The sequence below is a fragment of the Leucopleurus acutus genome (genome assembly GCF_964270905.1).
Source record: "Leucopleurus acutus genome assembly, chromosome: 10".
Taxonomy (NCBI): Eukaryota; Metazoa; Chordata; class Mammalia; order Artiodactyla; family Delphinidae; genus Leucopleurus; species Leucopleurus acutus.
Window position 1 is genome coordinate 104,140,086 of NC_139153.1, and position 27,159 is coordinate 104,167,244.

The window sequence follows — 27,159 nt, forward strand, 5'->3', positions numbered from 1 at the left end:
AGATTCCATGTCCTGGCGATGGTATAAGACAACCATTAAAATGAATTCGAGATCATCTCTCAGTGCATACATGGGATTATAGTAGTGTTACTGTGAGAGGTTCACTGTATATGAGAATTTTCCTTTAAAATTATTCAAATTCACAGTATTTTAGGGCTTTAGGGGACAATAGAATGCATGATATAAACTAAGTGGCTGGAACTTGCTTTTATTTAACCCTGTGGGCAGAAAGCACTCCTCTTTCTGTATGTGTATGTATGTCTGTTTGTAAATAAAATAATCTTTTAAAACATGACTTAAGGGGCTTCCCTGGTGGCGCAGTGGTTGAGAGTCCGCCTGCCGATGCAGGGGACACGGGTTTGTGCCCCGGTCCAGGAAGATCCCACATGCCGCGGAGTGGCTGGGCCCGTGAGCCATGGCCGCTGAGCCTGCGCGTCCGGAGCCTGTGCTCCGCAACGGGAGAGGCCACAGCAGTGAGAGGCCCGTGTACCGCAAAAAAACAAAAACATGACTATTTGTCAGTCTGGCTAGCAAATTTAAATCGTGGTGCTATAGAAATATCAAGAAACATGCAAACCAGTATCAAACAGCCCGATGTTTTATTTGTATTTCTGTCTGTTGAAGGTGCTTTGTGGTTTTTAGGTGAGCATTATAGCCTTCATTTATTGGAAACAATTTAGCCACCCATTGTGAAATCAGGGCATGAGTAATCTCACGTGAGAGCTCAGCAGAGCACTGCAGGCTTGACGCAGAACCGTTTTGTCTGAGTTTCATGGTTAGATCACTGGCCACTCACCTTGGACCCACCAAGGTCGAGGTGGCCTCTGGTTGGGCACGAAGTGACATCATCTGGTTCACTGTCACTTTTGTGGACGGTGACACTTGGAGATCACAGAGCTGTTTGCCTCTGTTATTCTCTGCAGAGAGAGGAGGTGTAATTGCTTAACCGTGAAAGACTCTTGAAGCAATGTTGGGTTTAACTGAGGCGGTTTTTACCACTAAATAAAGTGAAGTCCTTTCCCACCGGCTGAGACGAGGCTTCTGGGATTGTTATAGTGATTTTTTTAATGTTTTGCAGTTTCTTTGGCATTTACATTTGAAACCAAGCTGACAACTGTCTGGTCTCACGTAGCAGGACTCTCACGTATAGGCAGGCAGTGTCCACGGGGGCTAAGAGTGCCTCAGGCTTCGCAGAGCCAGGCCTGGGCCGAGGCAGCTTGGCCACAGGACTTCGGCAACCCTCAGTCCTCCTCTGTGTTGATGACGATGTCTACCTCACGGGAGTGTCGTGAGGATCAGTGAGACAACAGTATATGCTACTTACCTGTGGGGTGGGTCCTTGTGAAGCAGAAGCAGGGAGCAGGTGTGAAAAGGATGAGCACAGTTCCTGGTGGGTTGAGAACATTCGTGTTTCTTTGTCCCCCCCCCCCTTCCCTCTTCCTGTAGTGGCAGGGCTGAGTCCTAGCGGCTGAGGTGCTGGGCTCTGCCGGAGCAGCCCTCCGAGTGGGATTCTGGGGGCTGTGGCCTGAGACGTGCACCCAGCGGGGCCTGTCCGCTGAGGTGCGCTTGAACCGAACACTGAGAATGTCATGATGTTTGCTTAGAGCAGTCGCTGAGACACCCCTGAATTGCAGGCAGAAGAGCTGTACGTGCTGCTGGAGAACTGCTGGAACCACGGGAAGAGCCATTTGCAAGTGAGATTCTGGCAGTTGAGCCAGCGAACGTTTGAATTAGCGAAGCCGGAAAAAGATGATGATGAATGTGGAAGGTTATGGATAATCACCAAAGGCCTGGGAGAGACCCTTGAGAAAATTAATGAAACCTCCAAGTACATATTTTTATTAATGGTCCTGTGAAGTGCAAAATGTTTTGTCAAAGAAATTACAAACCGGAAAAGAAACCTGCTTTACTTTTTGGTGATACTAAGAAAAAACCCACAAGTACAATTTTCATTTAAATTTTATTAATTATAAGATAAATTACAAGATTTATCAAAAGGGCGTTTTCCCCCAAATTTAGTTTGAGCCAAAGCTTTCTTTTCCCTGTTTATTACGGGGTTTTGTTCCCACTTTTAGGGGACACGGGAGTCTTGACGTGGAGTCAGCCCCCTCCACTGACTAAGTGAGGGACTTTGGTAAGTTTCTTCATCTCTCTGAGCCTCGGGTTGCTTTTCTCATTTGTGAAATGGGGTGATAACGGTCTTCACTTAGGGGGCTGTGAGCATTAAAGGAAATAATGTACGCAGGGTACTTAGTACATCCTACTGTCACCACCACTGCTGAGGTTGCATCTGGAGAAAGGGGGTCCACCTGTGGCCACCTCACAACTTAAAATGTGATAATAGGGACTTCCCTGGCGGCGCAGTGGTTAAGACTCCTCGCTCCCGGGTTCGATCCCTGGTCAGGGAACTAGATCCCACACGCAAGCCACAACTGGGGAGCCCGCCTGTGGCAACTAAGACCCAGTGCAACGAAATGAATAAATAAATAAATATTTAAAAGCTAATAAAATGTGATAATAATGACAGGAATGATAAAGGGGAAAAGTCCTAAAGGGATCGGTGACTTGTCTTTCCTGAACAAGTTGAAGAAGCTAAGCTTCCAGAGCTTGGTAACTGGGGACTCAGGTAGACAAGATGGGGTGAAGGAGCCCCCCGAGCACTAGGTACCAGGTGTTGGTAAGAACAGTGTTCTGCACTTATTGTCTGTGTTTAATTCCCAGAGCTCAGTTAGAGACTAAACCCTGAGCAGAAAAGATTCTCCTGGAGAAAGGATTTAAACCCATATTACTCTTCTGTGGTCATCCTTTGTAGAAGAAAACTTTTTCTGTAGAAAATACTGCTTGTAAAGAAAGAAGAGGAGGATGGGAGAAGAGCCACAATAAACTCAGTGGAGCTCTACAATCCAGCTGACAACGACTCCATGCTTGAAGGCTGCTTCCGGCCAGGGCACAAGCAGGTCCTAAAGCATCGTGACAAGCTGGGGACAGACATGCCTGTCAGGAGCGCGGTAGAGAGAGTCCGCGGGAACAGCTCAGCCCCTCAGGTTGCGGTCGTGGTGTGCTGGGGTGAGGGACACTGGAGGTTTTGCCAGGACCGCTGAGCATCCTTTCTAGTTGGTTAGACACTTGCACACACACGGATGTGCGTGTAAGCTTAGCCTGAGCCCAGATCCAGAGTGGGACAGGCAGCTCCTGTAGCTGAGACACAACTGGTCTGATAGAGGAGGGGTGAGGCCAGCACTGGCTTCGTTTTCTTAAAAAATTAAGAAATTTGTGAGACTCAGGACGCAAGGACGCAAAGAGCAGTCCTTTGGGTATCCAATTACATACTGAGACCTTGAATTGGGAAGGGGGCGTCTCTCCCACGTGCGTGGGGAGCACAGCCCAGGGGGAGGACGCATTGTTTCTGGAGCCTCAGGGCCGTGGACTCTTGGGTCAGGGGCCCCGTGGCCAGCCAAGCTCTTGTGCAGGGGGCCGTGACCGTGGTTCCTCCTTCGAGTGGTTTAATGCCAGGAGGGTGAGAACTTCAGACAGGTGGGTTTGAGAATATTCAACATTTCCCACTGGGTCAGCAGAATTTGGCCTTGAATGCTTCTCTGACCTTGGTAGTACCGGCTGATGGACCCCTGGGGCATTCAGTCCTCTGCGTACCTTCAGTAATTTAGAGTTTGGGCTCAACCTCTCAACAGACCCTTTGCCATCTTCCTACATCCCTGGTTGAATGTACACTTCCAGCTGTTGTTACACAGACATTCCTGGTCTCGGTGGACCCTAGCGATGGGTCACTTAAACATCCCTGGAGTGAGCAGAGTTGTTGATGTTAAAGAAGGCTTATTTCTGCTAGAATAGGTATATCATTACAATACAACTTTCTAAATGTCTAGTAAGTTTCAGGTTTCTTAAAAGGCACCAAAGCAGGATGTACGTGAGGATAAGTAGCCCATAATGGGATGCAATTAAGGAAGTGAAAATACAGCCTGATCGCAAAGAAACACTTCCTGGCCGTGAGGAAGGTAGGTGTTCAGCATAATTTTATCGGTGGAATAGGGGAAACCCCAGTGCCCACAAGAAGCTGAAGAGGCCACAGTGAAGTTCACAGGAAACGTCTCTGCCTGGCCCCAGGTGCCTCTTAAAATCCCAACAATGAATTTGTACAGAAGCAGCAAACCTCTTTGTAAGGAAGAGGAAGGAGTTTCTCAGAGGCGCACTGAGGAATCCTGTTGGAGGAAGACCAAGTGAATAGGGCTGGGGCCTCAGTGCTGATCTGTGGCCCTGGGGACGGCCTCAGGCCAGTGCTCGCAGAAGATTGTGATGGACGTTTCATCTGAAGTGCTGAACACTGAGGAGTGTTTCCTAACCTGCAAACAAAGGGTTTCCTTATCGGAAATAAATACAAGACAGGAACTGAAAATTCTTTTAAAAATGAATATCATCTACTGTGCCCAGCACTGTAATGAGCTGATACACTGTATGAGAAAAAGTGACACGTATACGCCTCTAACAGGTGGACAGGAGACCTTGGTAGACACAGCTGAATACTGCTGAGTTATTAAGACTGACGGTTATGAACGTGAAATTGCTTTTAGGAGTGGAGGGAGGTCAGGGCTCCCTGACCTCAGGGCTGGTCACCCTCCGCTTGGCAGCCTCGCCTGCAGTGGAGAGGTACCATTGCGCTCCTCCGTTTTCGGGTAGCGCATTTGCTTCCTTTTCTGTGACAGGAGAGGAACAGGAGAGCAAGTGAGCTGATTGTGGAAGGAGACACAGCTGCCGCCTTTCGTAGACCTTTGTCTCGTCCCCGTTTTCTATCAGATGAAGAATTTGAAGCAAGGCCTTTGGAAGATTTTCTTACTTTGCAGTCTTTCCACTGGAATGGCTGTAAGCCGATACTGTCTCCTTAAAGTTACTTTGAACATGGAATTTCTGTGAAGTGGCCCTGCTCTGCTTCTCAGGCATCAGGACTGTTCTGAGTAGAGATGGCGGCTGAAGAAGGAACTGACTCCACGCGGTGTCCATCCGAGCATCGTCGGGGAGAAACGCTGTCATCTCCGATGCAGCGCCGCGTCTCAGTTCTGAGGTGCAGCCCAAACATGACCCAGACAGTGTGGGGTACGTCGTTTCTTAATGTTAATAAATCATTTCTATAAAAAAGAGTTGATTTCAAAGGATGATATACATGTGTCTGTGTTATTCCCAGGCGTGCTCTGCCCTGTGTGAGTGGAATGTGTTCGCTGGGGACAGAAAGTCTGACCCATGTCCCTCATCTCTCCGTCTCATTGCTCTGTAAATTTCAGAGCAGATTAGAGGGAAGAGAGACTCAGAGCGCACAGAGCATCCGGCGGCCACGCAGTCACCCCCCGCCCCCAGCAGAGAAATCCGTCCCTGAACTGGGACCTGTGCATCTGTGGGAATCTGGGTTTAGAAACGGCAAAACTCCCACTAACCTTCAGCAAAACTAAAACAGACGGTGCGTGGTACCCACGCGTGGGAACAGCCAGGGCGTGTGTGGCCAGGGCCGCTGAAGCTGAGACTCTGACCCTGCAGGTGCCTCCCTCTGTCTTTCTGTCTTGAATTTACCTTTTCAAACTCCTTTCTTCTCTGCAGCCAGAACTGAGGACACAGCAGCCTCGGTCTCACTGCCCCCCACCTTGTGAGGGTCTGGGGAAGGCACTCCCTGTCACCTCGCTGGGGCCCTGCGGCTAGGGCACTGGAGCCTTGGGGGTGCCCGCTGGGGGTGCCAGCGTGTTAGGTTGCCCCCAGGCATGGGCTGCCAGAGGCTCGACTATGTCGGGGTGGGGAGTGGTCATTTAGGAAAGTCAGGGAAGCAGAATCATGGGACCTGAGCCATCGGCTGGAGGGTGAATGAGGAAGGGCTGCCAGTGGGTGGCGAGCTGGTCGCCAGGCAGTGACACCCAGAAGTCAGGTCAGCAGAGGTCAGGGTGTGTCCCCTGGGGTGACCGGAGGCCCGATGTGGACCTGCAGGTCCAGGGCTGGGGCCAGCGTGCACCAGTGGGGCTGCGGGCAGTGAGGGCATCCGGGGCCTGAGTGACCAGCCCCCGGGCCTGGAGGGCAGGGGACGTGGGGCCTTGGGGGGACTTGGGGTGTGGGGGGGGGGCCATCCCTTGTCCCTTCTGCTGCAGAGCTGCTGCCAGTTCTCCGGCTCGCCTCCTTCTCTCCCTCAGCCACACCCCTGCTGGTCTCTGGGCCTCCCGGCCTCCCCGCCTCCTGGCCTTCCTGCTGCTTCAGCCCCGCCACTCTCTCCTTTTCCGTCACCACCACTTCCTCCTCCTCCCTGGCCCCTTGACATGCTGTCAGTAGGTTTGGTTCTTGGACATGTCTGTCCTCTTGCCCACCTCCCTCTCTGGGTCTCATCCAGCCTTGGCCTTGGGACTTGAAATGTCATAACTGGGTCCCAAATGTGTGCTCTCCCCTCGGCCCTCCCAAGGCTGGACCTGGCGTCCCCTTGGCCCAGTCTCATCCGGAGCTCAGTGTTTTGTTCCGTCCTTCCCTGATAGTTTGCTCAGCACATCACGTGAATAGAGAGACAGGATCACAGTGTTTCTGTGGCAAGGTCAGTGCTACACAGAAACCTGTTGTAATTTGGTGGGAGTTTGTCTCTGTCAGGGTTGGTTTGAGTGAGGGGAGGCTCTCGGTGGGGACACTTTGTGTTCTCCTGGGGAAGTTGTGGAGCCTGCAGACACGTCTGGGTGTCGCAGTGGGTCGGGGGAGCCCCTGGTCCCGGGCCGTCGAAGCTGCGCCCAGGACAGGGGGGCATCCTGCAGTCCAGTGCCGAGTGCCGAGCCAGGACCAGCCCTGGAGTGAGGATGTAGGACCTGGAACGGTCCAGCTCCCCCGGGAAAGGCAACGAGCATTCGATGCAAACAGCAAAGGAGCTTGAACCTCTCTCTCTAAACCCGTATTTATGACTAGTTGCCGGGAAGTGGTAGCTCGCGTCATGAATGGGCCTCTTGTCAGCCCGGGTTCTCCGCAGGCGCTCCTGGTGGGGCCTGAGTACCTGCAGTTAAACGCTGTTGCTTTTGGCAGGGCATAGCAGCAGGCGAGGTGCAGGTCCTCTGATCTCCACGGTCTGCGCCGTCAGCCGTGACCTTCCCCGTGTCTCTGCTCTCCCCACCCTGTCTGCACCAAGCCCCGGCCCAGGCACTGCCCAGCGGGGCGGCCGAGGTCGCTGCGGGGTGGGACCCGGGGCCCCAGGCGGAGGTCGTGCGGGGTTCAGGGTACATTGGAATGATTTCTGTTTGCCAGTGAAGATCGTCCAAACTATCTTTGTACTTTATCTAATTCCAAAAAATCTTTAAATCGAAAGCTTTTGGATGAAGTGCTGGGCGGTGGAATAGAAGTTTTATTAGAGGAATTGCGGTCGCTTCACATGCTGTCTGGTGCTGAAGGGATAGTGTTACACACGTTTGTGTGTGTGCTCACACACAGCCGCGTGCACGCATGGGCACACGTCCCGACTAAAGTCACCCCACACTCAGCGCTTCTTTTCCTCTTAGGAGTTGGACAGTGTGACTGCAGGACCAGCGTGAAACACACATCTGAAAAGAAGTCACTTTGTCTAATGGGACGAGCAGAAGAGTTTTCCCCGGGGGGCTCACTGGGTCTCCCTTGGCATTTCTGCCCTTTGTGCCACTGTCCAGTGTTGAATTTTGTATTATTAAAAAAAAAAAAAAAGTCTGTTAAAGTGATAACATTGTGGCAGAGATTGTGTTTTAACAGATGACCTAATTCTTTAATTTTAGTAAGTGTGCTACTATTCACATCTTAAAGTTTAATGCTGGTAATTTAAGGTATATGTTTTGTAAAATTTGTCAGTTCTCCTTTTCCTTCAATTTTTGTTTTAGAAGGTATTTGACTTAGGGAAATTATGTGGGTGTTTTGTGATATTAGAGTAGAAAGTTTAACAGAAAAGGAACATGTGTATATATCCACATGCACACGAAGAGGATTAGACCTGGGAACAAAGCCAGGGTATTAGGACCTGGCTCTGGCTCCTCTGAGCCTGTGTGTCCCGCTGCCTGGCTTTGCAGTGGGTCCTAGTCATCGGGCCTCAGGAGAGGTGAGGCCCAGGGGGGAGGGTCCACAAAAACAGGGTGATCTTGTGGGTCAGAATTTCATAAGTATAGTTTGCCTGGTGTGTGAAAAAAATCATTACAAATAGTTGTATTTGAGTCAGAGAAATAGTGTGAGCAAAACAGTGAGACAAATTTCAGGTTTTTACGTATATTTTTATATACATGCATTCATTGTACAGATGTACTCCATAGAAAAGAAAACGTGAAAATCAAATTTTTCTGAATGTCTAACATGAAAATAAAAATAAATATGTCCAGGGTGGCACAGTTGTTCACATTATATCCAGATGTGCAGAGGAAACAAGTTTCTTCATTTCTTTAGGTCTGTCTTTGTCTTGCTGGCAGCCCTGCCCACTGGTAGGCGGGGACCACTACGGACGCCAAAGCGCTGCACAGTTCTTTAGGCTTAGTGGGAAGCGGTGACTTGAATAGGCCTCTTGGCCGCCCAGGCTCTCTAGTTGGGAGGTTCAGCTTGGGGCCTTGGTGTGGAAGTGGAGAGCAGAACGTGTTACCTTGGGACTGTAGTCAGTGGCAGTGTCTCTGTGTCCCCACCAGAATCAAGCCAGACCCTCTCGGGAGGAGACTGTCCTTCTCAGACGTGTCCCCTGGTTTCCAGCAGACTGAGATTACTAACCTCGAACTCGCAGTGTCACCATCACTCAAAGTCAGCAGATAAAACAAGAAATCAGTCCCCTAAGAACTTTAAGTATTAGAATTATCAAATTAGAAGACAAAATTACTAGGATATGTTTAAATAAATCAAATGAAAAATCATAAAAAAGAAATAAGCAACAACAGAATATAAAAAATAGGCAGAGAAAACTTCACATATGAAAAGTTATTGAAATAAAGAATTTTATGCATGACTTAAATATTAGGCTGCTAAAAGAAAATTAGATGGATCTAAGGAAGTTACCCAGTGTATTGTAGAGAAGACGAAGAGAGGGAAATTATAAAAAAAAGAAATTAACAGACTGGCAGGTAAAGTGGGAAGGTCTAACGTTCTTTCCCAGGAGGAAATAGAAAGAAGAAACTAGAGCAAAGAAGAGGCGGTATGTGAAGAGGTACGTGTACTGCACAGATACAGGAACACGTGTACACCAAGCAGAAAACCACATCTAGATACATGGACCTGAAACTCCAGGATGCAAAAGACAAAGAAGCGTCTTTAATCTCACGAGAGGAAAAAAGGTGAATGACAGTTACACTGGCCACACTCTTATCCGGAGCAAAAAAATGGAACCCAGAAGGTAGTGTATTAGTACCTTCAAATGCTAAGGGAAAATAATTTTCAACCTGGCATTGTCTAATTATCAAAACTATCTTTCAAAATCAAGCCAATTTCTCTGCTTTAAAGGAACTTCTAAAGAATGAGTTTTAAGAAGAAAGGAAATTATGTCAGAAGAAAGATTCAAAAAGGTAGGATGAGAAAGGAAATTGGTAAATATGGGAATATGCACAGCATTTCCAGTCCAAAATTATAAATAAATGTGTATTCTCTGAAAAAAAAAGAGATCGGGGAGCTATTCAAGGTAACCGAAGTGAATGAGCAGAGTTAAAACTGAGAGGAAGCTTATTTTATCACCTTTAATCTATTACAGCTAGAGACTCTGTTTGACAGTTTTGCTCATGAAATATATATAATTACCCTTAAGATGACATTAAAATAATCTGGGACTTCCCTGGTGGCACAGTGGTTAAGAATCCGCCTGCCAATGCAGGGGACACGGGTTCGAGCCCTGGTCCAGGAAGATCCCACGTGCCGTGGAGCACCTAAGCCCGTGCGCCACAACTACTGAGCCTATGCTCTAGAGCCTGCGAGCCACACAACTGAGCCCACGCACCACAACTACCGAAGCCCGTGTGCCTAGAGCCCATGTTCCACAACAAGAGAAGCCACCGCAATGAGAAGCCCGTGCACCACAACGAAGAGTAGCCCCCGCTCGCCGCAACTAGAGAAAGCCCGCGCACAGCAGCAAAGACCCAACGCAGCCAAAAATAAATAAATAAAATTATATAAAAAAAAAATAATCTAACAATGCCTGATTCACGTTTCATCATATTTTTTCAAATGTTCTAATCCTTGATTCTTACAACAGGTGGAGTGGTGGCCCCCAAAAGATATGCCCACATCCTAATTCACAGAACTTGGGAATGTGGCCTTATATAGAAAAAGGTCTTTGCAGATGTGATCAAGTGAGGGATCTGGAGACAAAAGAGAGATCATCCTGGACTGCATGGGTGGATCCTAAAGCCAGTGACTGTCACCGAATGAAGTTCCTGTGCCCGACACACAGTGAGGCCAAACATACCGAAACGTCGGAGTCTGGAGCAGGGAAAGGTTTATTGCAGGGCCAAGCGAGGAGAGCAGGTGGCTTGGGCCCAGAAAACTCCGAACTCCCCGAGGACTCCAGCCTGCTTAAGCGACAGGTGAGGGAGGGGCGTCCAGCATGTGTGATCAGCTTGGGCACGATTCTCTGATTGGTTGATGGTGATCCACCCTTAGGAGCCGCCTGGTCTGGGCTCTGTGCTCAGGATCAGCAAGTAGTTAATTTCTTCCACTTGGTGGTGGTTTTAGCATCTGAAAACCTCAGGAAATATGCCTGAGATACTATGATCTGGGTACTTCAGAGAGGAGCTGCAGCAGAGCATGTGCGGGGGGCGTGTGTCCCGGGAGGGCCCCATGGGGTCCCGCTTGGTTACATGACAGGTGTCCTTATAAGAAACAGAAGAGGCGACGACACAGACCCTGGAAGAGGAGGTGGTGTGCAGACGCAGGGATGCAGCCACAGCCCAGGGGGACCAGGAGCCCCGACAGAAGGCAGAGAAAGGCTTCCTCCCTGGATGGCCCAGAGGGAACGTGGCCCCGCGGAATCTCAGGCTTCCGGCCCGCAGACTGAGAAATTACGGAAGCCACCTGGTTTTTGTAATTTGTTATGGCAGCCAGAGGAGGTTAATGCGGTCACCGTTAAATTTACACTTTCTCTAATTCTCTGTTTACCCTAGTGTGACTCCGAAGCCAGGTTTTCTGGCCTGCCGTCCTCCCCTGGGGCTCTGGGAGGTGGCGTCCGGGTGTGTGGGACGCAGATGTGGCCGGTTGGACCTCGTGTTGACGGCGGCCCCTGGTGTCCTCAGGCCCGGGTGCAGCTCTCTGCCCTCAGGCCTGCTGGCCTCAGCTGCTTCCTCGCCTGGTGGCCAAGCAGGTGGTGTGGCCTCTGCTGGGCCCTTCCTGTGTCTGCCGCCCATCGGTCCAGGGCCTGCTCTCTCCTGGGCTCCTTGCTCTGCCCGTGTCTGGCTCAGTGGACTGTAGACCCACTGCGTCGTCCGACTCATGGTCCCCTCCGGGTGGTCTGACGTCCACCTCGCCTGGGCTCAGCGGTGAGGGTGGAGGGCCTTCACCCCTGCTCATCTCGTTAGTGTCCCTGGTGCAGGCCCCCCGGGCTGGTCAGGCCCAGGTGGCCTCCTCGGAGGGCTCCCCAGACTCCACAGAACGCATGGCACAGACTTCTCCTCGGCCATGTCCTCAATCTGCTCTGCTTGGTATCGCAGCCCAGAGGCTACATTCACCTGGAGACTCTCCTGCCTCTGCTGTCCTTCCCCACGAGCCCTGGAGCCGCCCCTCCCGTCCTTCCCGCCTGGACGCGGGCCTGGTCCTGCCCCTCAGAGCCTGAGGGCATCACCCATGGGAGGGACTTTGGGCTATGACCGCACTGTTGTCTGCTACACTAAAGTTATCTAGAAAATTACTTTCCCATGAAGCCTTGCTTTCACACTTGCTGTCTTGTTCCAGAATCCTATTTTGAATGATAGGGATGAGTATTACCTGGGTCCTTTTGACTGTCTGGTGTAGCTCTTCTCACCTTTCCCCAGCCTTGGGCTAACTGTGGAGAATGTCACATAAAGAAGGATGCGTGAGAAAAAAGCTTTGCTATTTTAAAAGATTTATCACAGTAAAAATATCCAAGACAATAAGCATTTATGACTGATAGATACAGTGTTCTACAGCCTTTTAATTTAGTGTCTCATTTGATCCTTAGTATCGATTATTATCCCATTTTATAGATAAGACAACTGAGACGTTAGGACATTTAAGGTCACAGCACTGATACAAGTAGCAGAATTAAAAATAACTCACAGGGCATGTAACCCTACTTCCAGAATCTGCCTGAAAGCACTCACCCTTTGCCTCAGATTGGAAATGAAAGATGAAGCTGTTTCCAGGTCCTCAGATGGCGTTCCCACCCTGCTACCAGCCCTGACCGCTCTGGGCCCACCATGACTTGGGCAGTCTTGGAGACTCAGCTTTGAATTTAAGTAAATAATGATAGTATTTTATCCAGCGTAGTTTGGTGTTTTTTAATGTGGCAGTTTTTCTTGTTTGCTCTGTTGCCAAAACAGAAGTTCTATATTTTTCATTCTGTCAACGCTAGCAAAACTCATGATCTCAATCTTAGAGCCAATATTTGGGCTAAAACCAGTTTTAATTGGTCTCTTTTTTTATATATATTATTTTATTTTATTTATTTTTGGCTGCGTTGGGTCTTCGTTGCTGTGCGCAGGCTTCCTCTAGTTGCGGCGAGCGGGGGCTACTCTTCGTTGCAGTGCGCAGGCTTCTCATTGCGGTAGCTTCTCTTGCTGCAGAGTATGGGCTCTAGGTGCACGGGATTCAGTGGTTGTGGCTCGCGGGCTCTAGAGTGCAGGCTCAGTAGTTGTGGCACACGGGCTTAGTTGCTCCGTGGCATGTGGGATCTTCCCAGACCAGGGCTCGAACCCGTGTCCCCTGCATTGGCAGGCAGATTCTTAACCACTGTGCCACCAGGGAAGCCCAGGTCTCTTTCTTATTAGTATACATTTATATGGATATTCTATTTTCCTTGGTTAATGAGTTTACCTTGAAAAAGTAACCTACTATGAGGTTAGAAATGTTTATTAGTGCTTTGGGTGTGTAAGTAAGTCCACACGCCTGCCTCTGGCTGTTTATTTAGATCTGTTTTCAATCTCAGACGTTCAAAATCAGAGAATTAAGAGACTTAGTCATAAAAGAACTAAGAAATCTGAACTTTTCATTGAGGCTTAATTACAGGTACCATTCACATTGTAATGTAATAATTGTAATAATAGGTAACATTTATTGGGAACTTGCTAATCACATTACCTAGATTTTCTCAGTTAAACATCAAACCTGCATGGTAAGTACTGTTATTATCCTTGTTTTACAAACAAGGACGTGATGATATTAATTCCGTCTGTGTCTGTAGTGATTCGTGGTCCGCAGCACCCTGACCTCTGCTTGGGTGTCCCTGTGACTTGGCCTGGCAGGTGTTCCTGTCCTGTGGTGTGCAGAGACTGTTACATGGTTTGTGTAGCAGAGCCAGTGACCAGCAGCCGTCGGTCGGTTCACTAGGCTGACTTTCCATTTCTCGGTCTTCTTCGTAGCCACGGTCTTGTAGTGCAAGGCTCTTAGAGATCAAGTGTCTATGTACATCATTTTGGGAGTTCCATAATTGGAGTGTGCTGTAACAGCAAAACCACTCAGGTGATCTAGTCTGCGGAGGGACGCCTCCTGCACTGCTGGTGGGTTGGTGACGGCAGCACAGGCGGGAAAGTGAGGGAGACAGCTTGGGTCAGGCTGCTGGCTGCAGAGTGACTGCCAAGGCCTCAGCCCTCCTGTGTCATCATTGCTTATAGTTCTCTACAAAAACAGCAGTCTTGTGTGATAAGGAGTGAAAACGAAGGGAACAAATTGAGGAAAAAAATCACTTGAAGCCTCTCCCAGGAATGAATGAAGCATATGGTGGCAGTAATAATGTTAAAAATGAATCTGAAAATGAAATTAAGGAAGGTTACAGTTATAATAACATCAGAGGGAATAAAGTACTTAAGGAACAAATTTAACAAAAGCAGTGCAAAACGTATTCCCTAGAAACTACTGAGCATTTTTGCTGAAAGCAGTTTGAGAAGACGCAGGTCACTGGAAAGACCCCGTGTGCTGATGAGCTGGAAGACGAAGTGTTGCTGAGACGGGCAGTGCTCCCGCACTGAACTACAGACCCAGCATCATCCCTACAAAATCCCGGGTTGCTTTTTTGCAGAAATTAACAAGCTGATGCTAAAATTCATATGGAAATTCAAGAGACTGAGGATAGCTAAAACAGTCTGAAGAAAGAACACAGCTGGAAGACTCACACTTCTTGATTTGAACCCTTACCAGAGACCTATGGTAATCAAGGTGTGGTACTGTCCTAAACATAGGTGTTTCGGTCATCGCAACAGGACTGAAGGTCAGAAATAAACCCATGTGTCTATGGTTAATTGCTTTTCGACAAAAGGTATAAGGCAACTCAAATAGGAGAAAGAATCACCTTTTCAGCAAACACATAGTGCCAGGACAGCCCTATATCCACATGCAAGTGAATGAAGTTGGGCCCTTTCATCTTAACCACACACACAAATTAACTAAACTTGGGTCAAATACCTACAGGTAAGAACAAAATCGATGCAATTCATTAAAAAATATAGGAGAAACTCTTCAAGACCTTCCTTGGGCTAGGCAAAGCCCTTTTGGATATAACACCAAAAGCTCATACAACCAAAAAAAAAAAATAGGCAACTTGAACTTCATAATAACTAAAAAAAACCTTTGTGTGTCAAAGGACACCATCAAGAAAATGAAAACATAACCTATACAATGAGAGAAAATGTTTGTAAATCATATATCTGGTAAAGGACTTGGATCCAGAACGTATGAAGAACTCTTACGATTCAGTATTAAGAAGACAAGTAACACACTTTAAAAATTGGATAAAGAATCCAAGTAGACATCTCTCCAAAGAAGATATACCAGTGACCCATAAGTACATGAGAACGTAGAGGGTTAAAGTCATTAGTCATCAGAGAAATGCAAATCAAAACCACAATGAGATACCACTTAGTACCCATAAGGGTGACTGTCATCAAAAAGATGGAAGTATAACGACTGTTGGGCAGGGTGTGGGCAAATGAGAGCCAGTCCTCGGCTGGCGGGGCTCTAACCTGCTGCATCTGCCGTGAAGAGCAGTCTGGCAGTTCCTTAATAGGTTAATTGTAGAGCTGCCCTGTGACCCAGTGATTGCATCTGTAGGTGTCTACCCAAGAGAAATTAAAACATAATCCCCACACAGAAACTTGTGCATCCGTGTTCACTGCAGCAGTATTCACAATAGCCAGAAATGGAAACAACCCAAATGTCCATTTACTGATGAATGGATAAATGAAATGTGCTATATCCACATAATGGGATAGTATTCAACCATGAAGAAGGAAGGAGGGATTGATTCACGTAACACAGATGAACCTGGAAAACGTTAGGCTAAGTGAAAGAAGCCAGTCACAAAAGACCACATATTATACGATTCCATGTATGTGAAGTGTTCAGAATAGGCAAATCTTTAGTGACGAAAAAATAAATGACTGCTTGCCCAGGGCCAGGGGGCTGGGGAAGATGGGGCGGGATGATCGCTAAAGGGTACAGGTTTCTTTTGGGGCTGATGAGAATGTTCTAAAATTGATTGTTGGGCTGGCTGCACAGTCTGTGGATGTACTAAAAGCCATGGAATTGTACACTTTAAATGGATGAATTGTATGGTATGTGAATTATATCTCAATCAAGCTGCTATAAATAAAAACATTAAAATTAAGTTCTAAGAACTAGAAATTTCAAGTAACTGACTAGGTATCCAAGATCATTTTGGATCCAGAGAAGGAAGGCTCCATACCCCCTAGCGTGCCATTCCAAGTGCTGGGAGGTGAGAGCCTGGGCTTTGCAGCCACACAGACCGAATTGGACAACTGGGTTAGAAGGGCCAGTTTGCACAGCTTCTCTGAATCTCAGCTTCATCATCTACGAAATGCGGGTAATAATTCTTAGCTCGTGGGTTGCTCATCTGAGGGGTGGGGTTGTGGTCACTGCGGCATCGTGTATGGGGCCCTGACTCTTTTCGTCCCTGCAGACCTGCCATCTCACTTCTGGCAGCAGGGATTGCCCTGTCCATCTCCCCCTCTCTGGGCTCCTTTAGCAGGGGGGCCTCCTCTTCACCCCCTGCTGCCTCTGCTCCGGGCTTGCTGCTTGGTGCTCACTTAGTGCTGGTTGGGGGAGTAAACAGCAGGCGGGAGGGGAGTGTTGGAACGACGTCAGTGCTTCCACCGCGCCCCTGAGCATTACTGTTCTGGCAAGTAGAATACTCTGAGCTGGTTGGCGTTGGGAGCTTCATCTGATGACTCGGCATCACACATGTATCTGGGAAATTCTGGCATGATGGTATAGTCCTGACGTTAAAGTACAAAGATAGGCATCAAGTCTAAATTTAATTATAAATTTAAATTAATAGAAAATAAAAAGTTGCTAGTTGGTAATAGATTGAGAAGGATTGTGCCTGGGAAATACTTCATTTTCAAAGGCTCTGTTTTGAAGGAGCGCTTGTGTTTTATAAGCTGCCCTGCAAATTTGAAACTGGGCTTCCCCGAGTGCTCTATCAGCTGCTAAGAGAAACTGAAAGTCTGGACTCCCATGGGGCCTCACGGCCATTTTTGATGACAGGGCACTGAAATGTGTCCACCGAGTGTGTGTAGTGAGTGAGTCTAGTACGTGTTTGAACTTGTGCGGGGCTATCTTCTTGCCAAAACTGAGAAAACTTATTTAGAAAATTCACCTTATCTCTGTGCCAGTTTCTCTAGAAGCCCAAGCTTTCTCATAACATTCACCTCTCTGTTTCTTATGCAAAAGAACAAAGCTAAAGTTATTGCTATGTGATAAATTATGATGGTAATGTGTCTAAACTGTTTGAAGCCATTATTGACTAGCTCATGTGCTTGTTAATTATCTTGAGATTTTGACATTACCTGGTGCTTTGTGATAACCTTACCTAGATACAGGGGTAGAGATAAACTTATCTCAGAAGTGACTTTTAATTTTGTCCTTCTTTGTGATCTTTTAAAAGTGGACAGAAGCTTTCATTAAAGACCAGAGAACTTTAAAACAATTTCACTCCTTTAGTTTATGACACCTTTCATCCAATCATATCAAAATATTTATACAGAATTCAGGAATCCTATCCTGCAGATGACACTTGGATGAAATTAGAAGGTGGTACTGTAGTAAGTACAGATGGTCTAGAAACTTACGACTTAGCACTGGATGGCTGTGCAGGTTTCTAAATAAGGGTGATCACCACTTATGCATTTCTTCTTCGTTTTCTTTACTTACACCCTGGGAGCTAAGTTGCTCTCCTCTCTCTCTCCCCGTGAACCCCAAAATAGTTTTATTAATAGGAATATATGATGTTTATGTTCTTGAAAAAATCAGGGTGGTCTGATTCTGGCATTTCCCTTCGTCCAACCCTGTTGAATTTTCTGTTTAAAAACTGGCATTCCGAGAGCTTTTCTCTGGCTGGGTGCCTGGATCGCATGTTACAGCAGCAAATGAGGAATGCCAAGACGTCCCCCAAAGACAAATGTTTGTTATGGCAGTGGAGCTGATGTGACACTCAGAGTGAGAGCTCCTTAACTTGTCTGAATGACAGTTAATGGTCTTTTTCATTTTCTTTTCTTTTGTTATTATTTTAAAGGGGGGAAAAGAATGAAAGAAATGCCCAGAGGCTGAGATTGTGTTTGGTTCACCAAACTGTTAAATGTCAAATGCACTCCAGTGATAATGCATCTTTTGTCTCTTTTAGGAGCTAATTTTGTTACTCGAAAAATTAGCCGGTCAGTAGCTAAGATTTACCTTGGACAACTGGAATGCTTCAGCTTGGGGAATCTGGACGCCAAACGAGATTGGGGCCACGCCAAGGACTACGTGGAGGTAGGGACCCTCGCGTTTTGGTCTTTAAGTGCCTGTATCTGCTGGCATCCGGACGCCAGGCCTCGGGGAGAGCTCTCCTGGAGGTGGCGGCAGGTACGCTGGTGCTAATGCAGATGTGTTGAAGCTCACGCTGTGCCCCCTCCCGGCTGGATGGTCAGCGGTGTGTGCAGGCCGTCCCGTACCCCCCTGGATGGGGGAGACCTCTCACGACCCTTCTTTTAATCATTCAAAATGAAGGTGCCGGTCAGTGGTCTGGATGATGGGTAAAAAGTAAATGGTGTTCCTTCCTTTCTAAAGCGTCTTCCTTGTGCCACTCCCTCATCCCTGCCCAAGACGCGCGTAACTAACTGTGAGAGCATCTTGTTATAACAGAACTAGTCCTCAGACCTGCAAGAAATACTGCCTGATTTCAATTTGTATAATCTAAGACCTTCAGATTTACATTATTCTACTAATCACTCCCAGAGTGCTGTTCTTACAGAGCGATTGGTTCAGACTCTGGTTATTACCCCGTGCGCTTGGTAGCCTGTGACTCACACCCGTGATTGTGTCCATTAAACAAAGAGCAAAGAGAGAGATGCTAGTAATAACGCTATTGCAGAACAACGGGTGTAGTTAAAGGGAAATTCAGACTTTCAGTCTTGGGATTTATGTGCTATTAAGTTTTGGTTTGGGTTACATATGTTACATACATAAGTAGTATGATTTTTCTTTAAAAAAATTATTACCTCTTACCTTGCCGGCATTAGTATGCTTTTAGATATCCGTGGTGATTCTGTGGCCAGACGTGAAGGAGCACGTTGGTGACATTGTGTTTGTCCCGGAGTCTGCTGGTCCTTGTTTAGGTGCTTACAGATTTCCTGTACTCGGGAGACTATTTCTGTCCTCAATGATGCCTCTCTGGGAAACCGGATCTGGTTTCCTAAGCAAACAAGCAGTTCACTTGCTAACCCAGAGGTCAGCTTCAGAGTGTTATTATTTTTGTGTGTAACAATTAAAAATGTTGCATACTTAAACACCTAATTCTGATTTATATTACAGACAAAAAAATTTCTGATTTAAAATTTTGAACAACGTAACATTTAGATCATTTAAATGTGTTCTTCTAAACTGTAAATACAATGAAGCATTTTATGATAGTCGCCCTTGGATATATTTTAAGAACATTCGTTAAAAATATGTAAGACCATACTTTCAGAAGTAATAAGAAAGTGGGAGAAAGGAGGTGTTAACAAGAGAAGCTGAAACTTCCTTTTGTCTGACCTATATGGTCTTACCTTCTTAAAAATATGAGGCAAGTTTTGTAAAAATAAGTGCATTATTTTCTCAAGAATAGCATTTTGGCATGTAACCTTTGAGCTTCTGCATTTACTTAGAGCCGCACAGAAGGCTCTGTGCGTATCCTTCGTCATCCAAAGTCTTGTTCTTCAGTTTCGGGAACCAAATAGATGAAATTTCATTCTATTTTATTTTATATTTTTGCACTGGGGTACAAAAGAAGTCTGTTATTGGAACTCAGAAATAGATTTTGATAGTGTGAGAAACAGTATATCAAAATGTTAGTAATACTTATTTTTGGTTATGTTTATTTTCTTCTGTATACTTTGGTATTTTCCATATATTGAAATGAGTATGTATAAACTTTTTCAATCAGGGAAAAAGATACATGACATTTTGAAAACAGGCCAGAAAAATTCAACAAAAAGGCATGAGACTGTTACATAAACACATAAGTAACAAGAACACTTTTCGTGAGCTCAGTGGGTCTGCGGGAAGGACCGTGCTGTCATCTCATCCCCAAATGCCGAGGGTGGCACTGCTCCTGGGTGTCGCGCAACCCTGGCACAAAGACCCACATTTGTATTTGTTTAACAGGAAAATATTTCAGAAACACTGTGGCTCAAAGACTTCAAAAAGGTCTTCTCAAAATGATGTCATTTTGAAGATTCCTTGCTGAGATGTGTCAGTACAGCAGCCGCAGGAGCCAAGATCTCCGGGAGAGTAAGACGTGAGGGTTAAGAGGTTCTGGCTTTTCAGCAAGTGTCACATTTTCAGATTTCACAAACACACATACAAAGTTAAGTCATTCTCGCTGGCGTTCAACACCTGATTTGTTCCACAATACAGGTGGGTTTTGCGTATTAAGGATTCCCTTGGCTCCGACAGTAACACATGTTGATGCTCTAAAAAGCATTTGCTCACTTACGGTTTCTGAAAGAAGTCAACATTTCATGATTTCTAAAAATGTGTCATCATTAAATAAGAATCCATAGTTCGCTATCTCCATTTTAAGAAATACTATCATCCTTTGCATTTCTAAATATATTAAAATGAGGTTACTTCACAGACTTATGACTAAAAGTAGGTGTGGCCAAAATTAAAATCAACAAGGCTAAGAATGAAAAATGAGAAGCATTGTTTGTTTAAAACACATCTGCATCCTGGCGCTATAATCAGCTTTAGAGTAAAGAAGCCTTGGCCAGCACAGATCAAACAAGTCATAATAGCATCTCATTTACATACGCTTTAATTATATAATCCCTCTCATTTATACGTAAACATGTTGTATTCATATATCTTTAGATTAAGTGACTAATACGTTCTTATTTATGGATGAATTTTAATGATGAAGAGTAGAGAGCATTTGCCAGACTGGGTGTAGGTGATCCCAGCTGGGTCAGTGAGCCTAAGTCTTAACAAGGTTTTTTATTTTTTTGCGGTACGCGGGCCTCTCACTGTTGTGGCCTCTCCCGTTGCGGAGCACAGGCTCCGGACGCGCAGGCTCAGCGGCCATGGCTCACGGGCCCAGCCGCTCCGCGGCATGTGGGATCCTCCCGGACCGGGGCACGAGAACCCGGGTCCCCTGCATCGGCAGGCGGACTCTCAACCACTGTGCCACCAGGGAAGCCCTTAACAAGGTTTTATACATCAATTTATCCATCTGTGAAAAGGACATAATAGCCATCCTGTTAAAAATCAGCATTAATGTGCTATACATCCCTGATGAGAATCTATCTCTTCCTTGTAAACATTTTTCCAACAATTTATACAAACCCATTTCCTGTTGCTGATTCAGATTCACTAACTTCTGTTCTTAGTCTTGTTTCCTAGATCAAAATGATTTAAAAATTATTTGAGTGGGTAAGAGGTATTTCAACTTGAAATGAAGAATATAAAAACTATATTAAATTACATGGCGCTTTAGAATAAACAAGTCATGTGCAGTTACATCTTTTATATTATTTTATTAGAAACATTGTTAAAGATGCAGAATTGTTGCATTAATTTTACAGTGAACAGACATATACCCACCACCCAGGTGCTGTGATTAACATCTGCAGTTATTGTTGTGTTTTGAGAAAAAAATGACTATTTAAAAATTGCTGTAGTGCTAGTGGCTCGGGGCTATAAATACACAATTTACACAAACACAGGTTTTCAAAAATATGCATTTCTTATGGGATAAGGTCAGTTGACAATCCAAACTTTTAAAATATCTTCATCTTCTTAAATATTTCTGTGCCCTGACCGCAACCTGTTCTCACGCCTGACTCCCATCATGAACTCGTCATGAACTCGGAACATCAGCTCGTATTCATGAGAGCACGCGGCGCTGTGTGCCACGTCGGGTGAGCTCAGGCAGCCAGCATTGCAGCAGCATTGCACCAGCAGTGTAGCATTGTACCAGCAGTGCGGCAGCATTGTAGCAGCATTGCAGCATTGCACCAGCAGTGCGGCAGCATTGTAGCAGCATTGCATCAGCATTGCAGCATTGCACCAGCAGTGCAGCAGCAGTGTAGCAGCATTGCACCAGCAGTGCAGCATTGCACCAGCAGTGCAGCAGCAGTGTAGCAGCATTGCACCAGCATTGCACCAGCAGTGCAGCATTGCACCAGCAGTGCAGCAGCAGTGTAGCAGCATTGCACCAGCGTTGCAGCAGTAGTGCACCAGCAGTGCAGCAGCATTGTAGCAGCATTGCAGCAGCAGTGCACCAGCATTGCAGCAGCAGTGCACTGGCAGTGCACCGGCAGTGCAGCAGCAGTGCCTGGAACATTGTTCCTTCAGCACCTCTGTGGACTATCTCCCATGGCCGTGGTTCTAGCTGCTACAAATGACCCTGCCCAATGCCAAACCCTCCTGACAAGACAGTGCTATACTGCGTAAAGGTCAGCAGATTTCTTTACTGTAAGACCACCTTCTCAGAACTTAGCATATGTGAGCCTGCACTAGGCCTGCTGGGAGTAGTAGAGGGTTTTCCAAACGCATCTTACCTTGCCCCCCTTCTAGTGAAAAGTGGGCATTAGCGTCTAGCAGTGCGGAGTTGGGAAATGGTGCCCTGAGCGCAAATAAAATGAACAGTAGCCGTCCGGCTGAAGAGGCCCCACTGTGGTTGCACCTTGACAGAATTGGCCAGAAAAGACTGAGAGACACGTTATTGTTAAGGGCTAGGCCACAAGAGTCCTTAAGCTTTTCCACCTACGGGATGGTCCTTTGCTCCTGGGATACACAGGTAATCAAGAGGCCCGAGTCTGAGCTCTCTCCAGGACTCTGCAAAAAGCCATTTAAACATATCATGAGGTTCTACTGCCCACGGCCGACAGGACAGATGCTCCTGAAGAGAAACCTGGCCTAGAGGCAATCCGGGGACTTCCACATTATCAGGGGAGAGGTTTTGAGGTTCATCTGAATTTTAATATATTCCTTTAATGGTTTTCTTTTTGGTCAGGGAGCCCAGATTAGTAATAAAAAGCTACTTTCAGAAATAAAAATAAGAATAATTGCCAAATGTTAGGCATGTATTACATGCCAGAAACTTCATATCCATCGTCGTCTATAATGTGCACAAGCCTCCAGACAGGGTGAGTCCGTCCTCCTCTTACAGACAAGGGAGCTGAGGGGACGTGAGTGCTCAAAGCCAAGGTGACCACGGAGGTGAAGGCCGCCTGGTCCCCGGCCCGGGCCTGATGCCCGAGCCATACCCCTGACTTAGGCTGAAGTGAGGGCAACAGTGGGATCCGGGTGACTTTCCGTTTCCCGGAGAGACAGAAAATTACCTTCTGTCCTTTTCTCTTTCTGCCACTTGTGGTCCCAGGGCAGGAGGAGTATCTGGCAGTTCAGAGCCACTGAGCTGGCTGTTGGCTCTCCCTGAACCCCTCCCACTGGCTGGATGCATGCGGCCCAGATGCACAGGGTGTGTTTGGGGAAATGAGCTGGGAACCGCCCACCCTCCCTGTTCCTTGGCCGCCAAGTGAGTTGACCTTCAGGACAGCTTTGGTCTCAGCAGGTGACAGAGACCTGGGGGGAGCAGGGAGCCTCTGGCGGGGACGGGAGCCTGGTGACAGAGCTGGGGAGGTGACTGCTGTGTCTCAGGCCCCCTCTCCTCCTCGTGCAGGCTGCTGCTGGCATTTTGCACCTGGTATTAATTCACACAGATCTGGAAGGAAAGGATGCATTTAAACTTCCTGAGATTCTGTGTAAGGGGAAGCTTGCTTGTTGGGACATCTCTTCTTCACACTCAGGAGAGGAGTTTGATTTCCTCTTGGGTTTGCATCTCTAAGAGTCAACGGTACCTGATCCCGTTCTCCAGTCAGACCCCACCCAGCAGACGTGCAGGAAGTCGTAGTTGCCATATTTCCATGGCCAGGTCTTCACGGGTTGGGGATGACACCACAGGAGCAGCCATGCCCCACACCCTATAAACTGCAGGCCCTGTTTACTTCGTTGTGTTAACAAATGAAGCTTCTAGGATGGATATGCCTCAAGTTTTCATCCACAGATAAGTTAGAAACATGGAGGTGGGTGCATGGTGAGATCAGATTTTCAGTGTGTTTTAAAAAGGTAGAATTGAGCATCTGACTTTAAATTAGAAAAGTGGTTCTTGGCAAAGGTGTGTGTGTGTGTCTGTGTGGAGAGAGGAAGAAGCGAGTGTAGGGTGGTGGGCTGCCCTCTCAGAAGACACAGCGCCTGGTGTGTAGACGCCACTCACCTTTTCAGGGGCAGCAGTTAGCTGCAATGAGCAGCATCCTGGCCCCCCCTCCAGGTCACCCCCCTCCCCGATGCTGTGTCAGCATACCCTGCAGGCCACCAAGCAAGTCACGGGTCAGTTCCTGAACATAACCGTGTAAATGGTGGGACTCATTCACTCTTGTCTCAAGTGCCTGGCAAGGGTCCCTCGGCTGCCGTCCCCTCCTCACTGCCTGGCCCTGTCCTTTCTCTGCCCCTCCGCCCTCCCTCCTGTCCCTGCTGGCGCCCGCTTCCTGTCTGCTTCCTCCCACAATGAAAACTGGCTCTTTAATTGTAGTGACAGGACTCCTCATGTGATATGGATGTAATTGCCTCTCAGAAAGTATGACGTCACCTACGCTTAGTGATGATTTGCAGGAGAAGGCAATGCTCTGGGCTCTTGTTTGGAATAGATATTGTGCAGGAATGAAGTGTTTGACACCTTGACTAAATAGCTTCAAAACAGGATATTGACTTTGTTCCATGTTCTTGAGGCCTTATTGTAAAGAATCTTCAAAAGCCACCATCTCTTGGGACCAAATTTCCAAAGGGTTTTCCCACGTAGCCTTTCGAGTCGTTCTAGAGGCCATGGTTGTGTTCTGCCTGCAATCTCAATATGCCCGAGTGGATGAACCTGGGGGCTGTTGAGTGAAGATCCCCTCTCATTTTAGCAAAGACGATCATGGATGGGGCTTCCATGAAACCCAAATAATTCACAAGTGAAGTTTTACAGAAGCAGAATTATCTGAAGGCAAAACTGAGAAACCATCTGTGAAACAGTCTGCGCTGTTGACTGAAGCCTCATTTGGAAATTATTAGTAAAGATCCTAAAGAAAGAGACGAAATTACTCTGCGGTCCCCCGCTATCTGTGAGCTATGTAAAATATTTGAGATCACTTTTGCTGTATCTTCTCATATTCTAAAGAAAGTGGTCAAGCTTAAATCATTGTTCATTACTTCCTGCAGAATCTAAGATCTGAAATCTCGGAGAATAAAATCACTCCTCCACAAACATAGGAAAGGATGTGGTTGGTTATCTTGTGTCTGTCCCTCTCAGCTGCTTGAAGGCACGACTGGATTTTGTTCCTCTTCTAATTGTGCCTCGCAACCTGCCTGGTACAGAACAGATGCCCCATAAATACTTGAAATGAGTGGAATCTCCCTATCTGATCAGCTCTTTATAAAATTTATCAAAGCGAATTTATAGAAAATATGAGATGTGTTTTATTCCCCTTACTATTAACATATTGTTTCCTATACTTAGCATAAGACATTTTCCACTCTTGAGCAAATGTGAATATGCTCTTACCACATTTAGGTTTTAGTTGTTGGATTTACTTGATTCCAGCGAGATGTGTTCAAGCAGTTTTCTCTCTTGTTGCATGCTGCCGTGAAGGAACGCTGAGCAGTGCTTAGACGTTCTCATTCTGTGGTAAGTTTCCCGATGATCTCTAGATTCTACTATTATTAGACTTTATTCCTATTTTTATTTATTTATTTATTTTTATTCCTGTTTTTCAAAGAAGGATATCTGAGCAGATGGAAAACATAGAAAGAAAGAATGATACATTGGCTCTGACTGACAAGACGAAATTTAGAAATCGCAGAAGTACATTAGTTGACAAGGTCAGGCGCCCTTTGTGTGACTGATAGTGTTGACGTCTGCTCCTCCAGAAGCCTCTTCATCTTAGCCTCTCACTGTGTTTCCTCTCAGTTTTCAAGAGTGTCATCTGATGCAGGATTCTTCTTGATAGAGCAAGATTTCCATCACAGATTCTGTTGTTTTGGAAACTTTCTCTCTCCATTCCTTCCCCTCGCCCGACCCCCAGACACACACACACACACACTCACTCACTCACACACTCATCAGTAGCAGCTCACTTTCTAATGATCCATCTTTGTTTTTAAATACATGTAAAAGTTGCCTTAAAGATCCGTAGGCAGAGTTTTTGGACAGTAGCTGTGGAAGATCTCTGTGAAGGAAGGAGGATGGTCCTGCAGGATCTTTATGTTCCCCGAGTGCCACGTCCTTTCCTCCCCATGTTCAGAGCACGGATGCAGGTGTCCGGGTCTGCCCTCAGCTGCTGGCTCACCTGTGCGTGGAGTGCGGCAGCCCCGCTGCCGGATGAGGGTTGCCTGGGCGGAGCCTGGGAGGCAGGTTGCATCCTGGCAGGTCCACGCAGTCCCCACCCCCCCCCCCCGGGCGTGGCAGTGGCGCCTCCGCCCTGCTCGCCTGCGCAGGGGCAGAGATCAGGACCCCGGGCCTCATGGTGCCATATGCCTTTTCTTATAGTGCCTCCTCTGGGTCAAGAATTACTTGCTGACTTTCACTGGATCTTAAATTTCAAGTTTGCAAACAAAATACAAAGCGCTTTCACTGGACCTTTTTTTTTAAAGCTCTGAAGGTTATCCTCTTGTGTTTGTGTAGTGCTTTATCACTTACATCTTTGGATTTGATTCTCCTGACAGATGTTAGCCCACGGTTAGGAGAGCAGGAATTATTATTTGCATTTTTTACAGGAAAAAGGCTGGCTTTGAAGGGAGGTGCCCTGGACTGCAGGCCTGGCCTTCCAACGGCAGGTTCCAGCCGGGCCCCTGACTGTGACCCGCACTGCGTTTCAGGGCTGCTTCTTGGTACATTCAGTCCTTCTTGCGAGATGTGACGGCTATTGTTTTCACTGGCCTCCAGCATTGACCCTCACCAGGAATTAGGGATAAACCGGCATTTGTGCCGCTGGCTTTAGGGCCTCCCCTGCCCTGTGACATGGAGCCCAGTTCCGAGGAACCGGGTTAGGAAGAAGCTGCAATATCTGAGGACCCAGAGTTAAAAGGCTATAGCTCCACGTTCTGCACAGAGACTTCCGCTGCAGTGAGTATTAGTTTAATAGTTGTACAATCATGTAATTTGGAGAAGGTATCAACTCTGTACAGGAAATACAGGTTTAACAGAAATCATTTCATTTGATCCTTATCTTCAAAAAACCTGAAGTGAGAAGTTGGAAGAAAGGACCTAGGTGGCTTGAATTCCACCGCCTGCTGTCAGCGGCGGCTGAAAGCCTCATTGTCGTGAACTCTCTGCCTGAGGCTCTGGGAAACCAAAGCATCAGCGAACGGCTGAGCCAAGTGAGTCACCTGCTGAAACGAGCCCTAACGAGGTCCCGGTGTGGGACCTCGGGAGGCTCGTGGGCTCGAAGAGGCTGCGGAGGCTTAGGTGACATTCCTGTCGGG

The 27,159-nt window shown here is 47.0% G+C and overlaps 1 protein-coding gene across 2 annotated transcripts in view; it reads left to right on the plus strand.

Annotated features, from left to right (window-relative positions):
- The window catches only part of GMDS (GDP-mannose 4,6-dehydratase), a 480,937-nt gene that overhangs the window by 210,374 nt on the left and 243,404 nt on the right, over nt 1-27,159 (plus strand). For both annotated transcript variants that reach the window (XM_082847742.1, XM_082847743.1), the window contains exon 7: nt 17,801-17,928. In XM_082847742.1, coding sequence (XP_082703868.1) covers nt 17,801-17,928 — 128 coding nt within the window. The remainder of the gene's footprint in view (nt 1-17,800; nt 17,929-27,159) is intronic.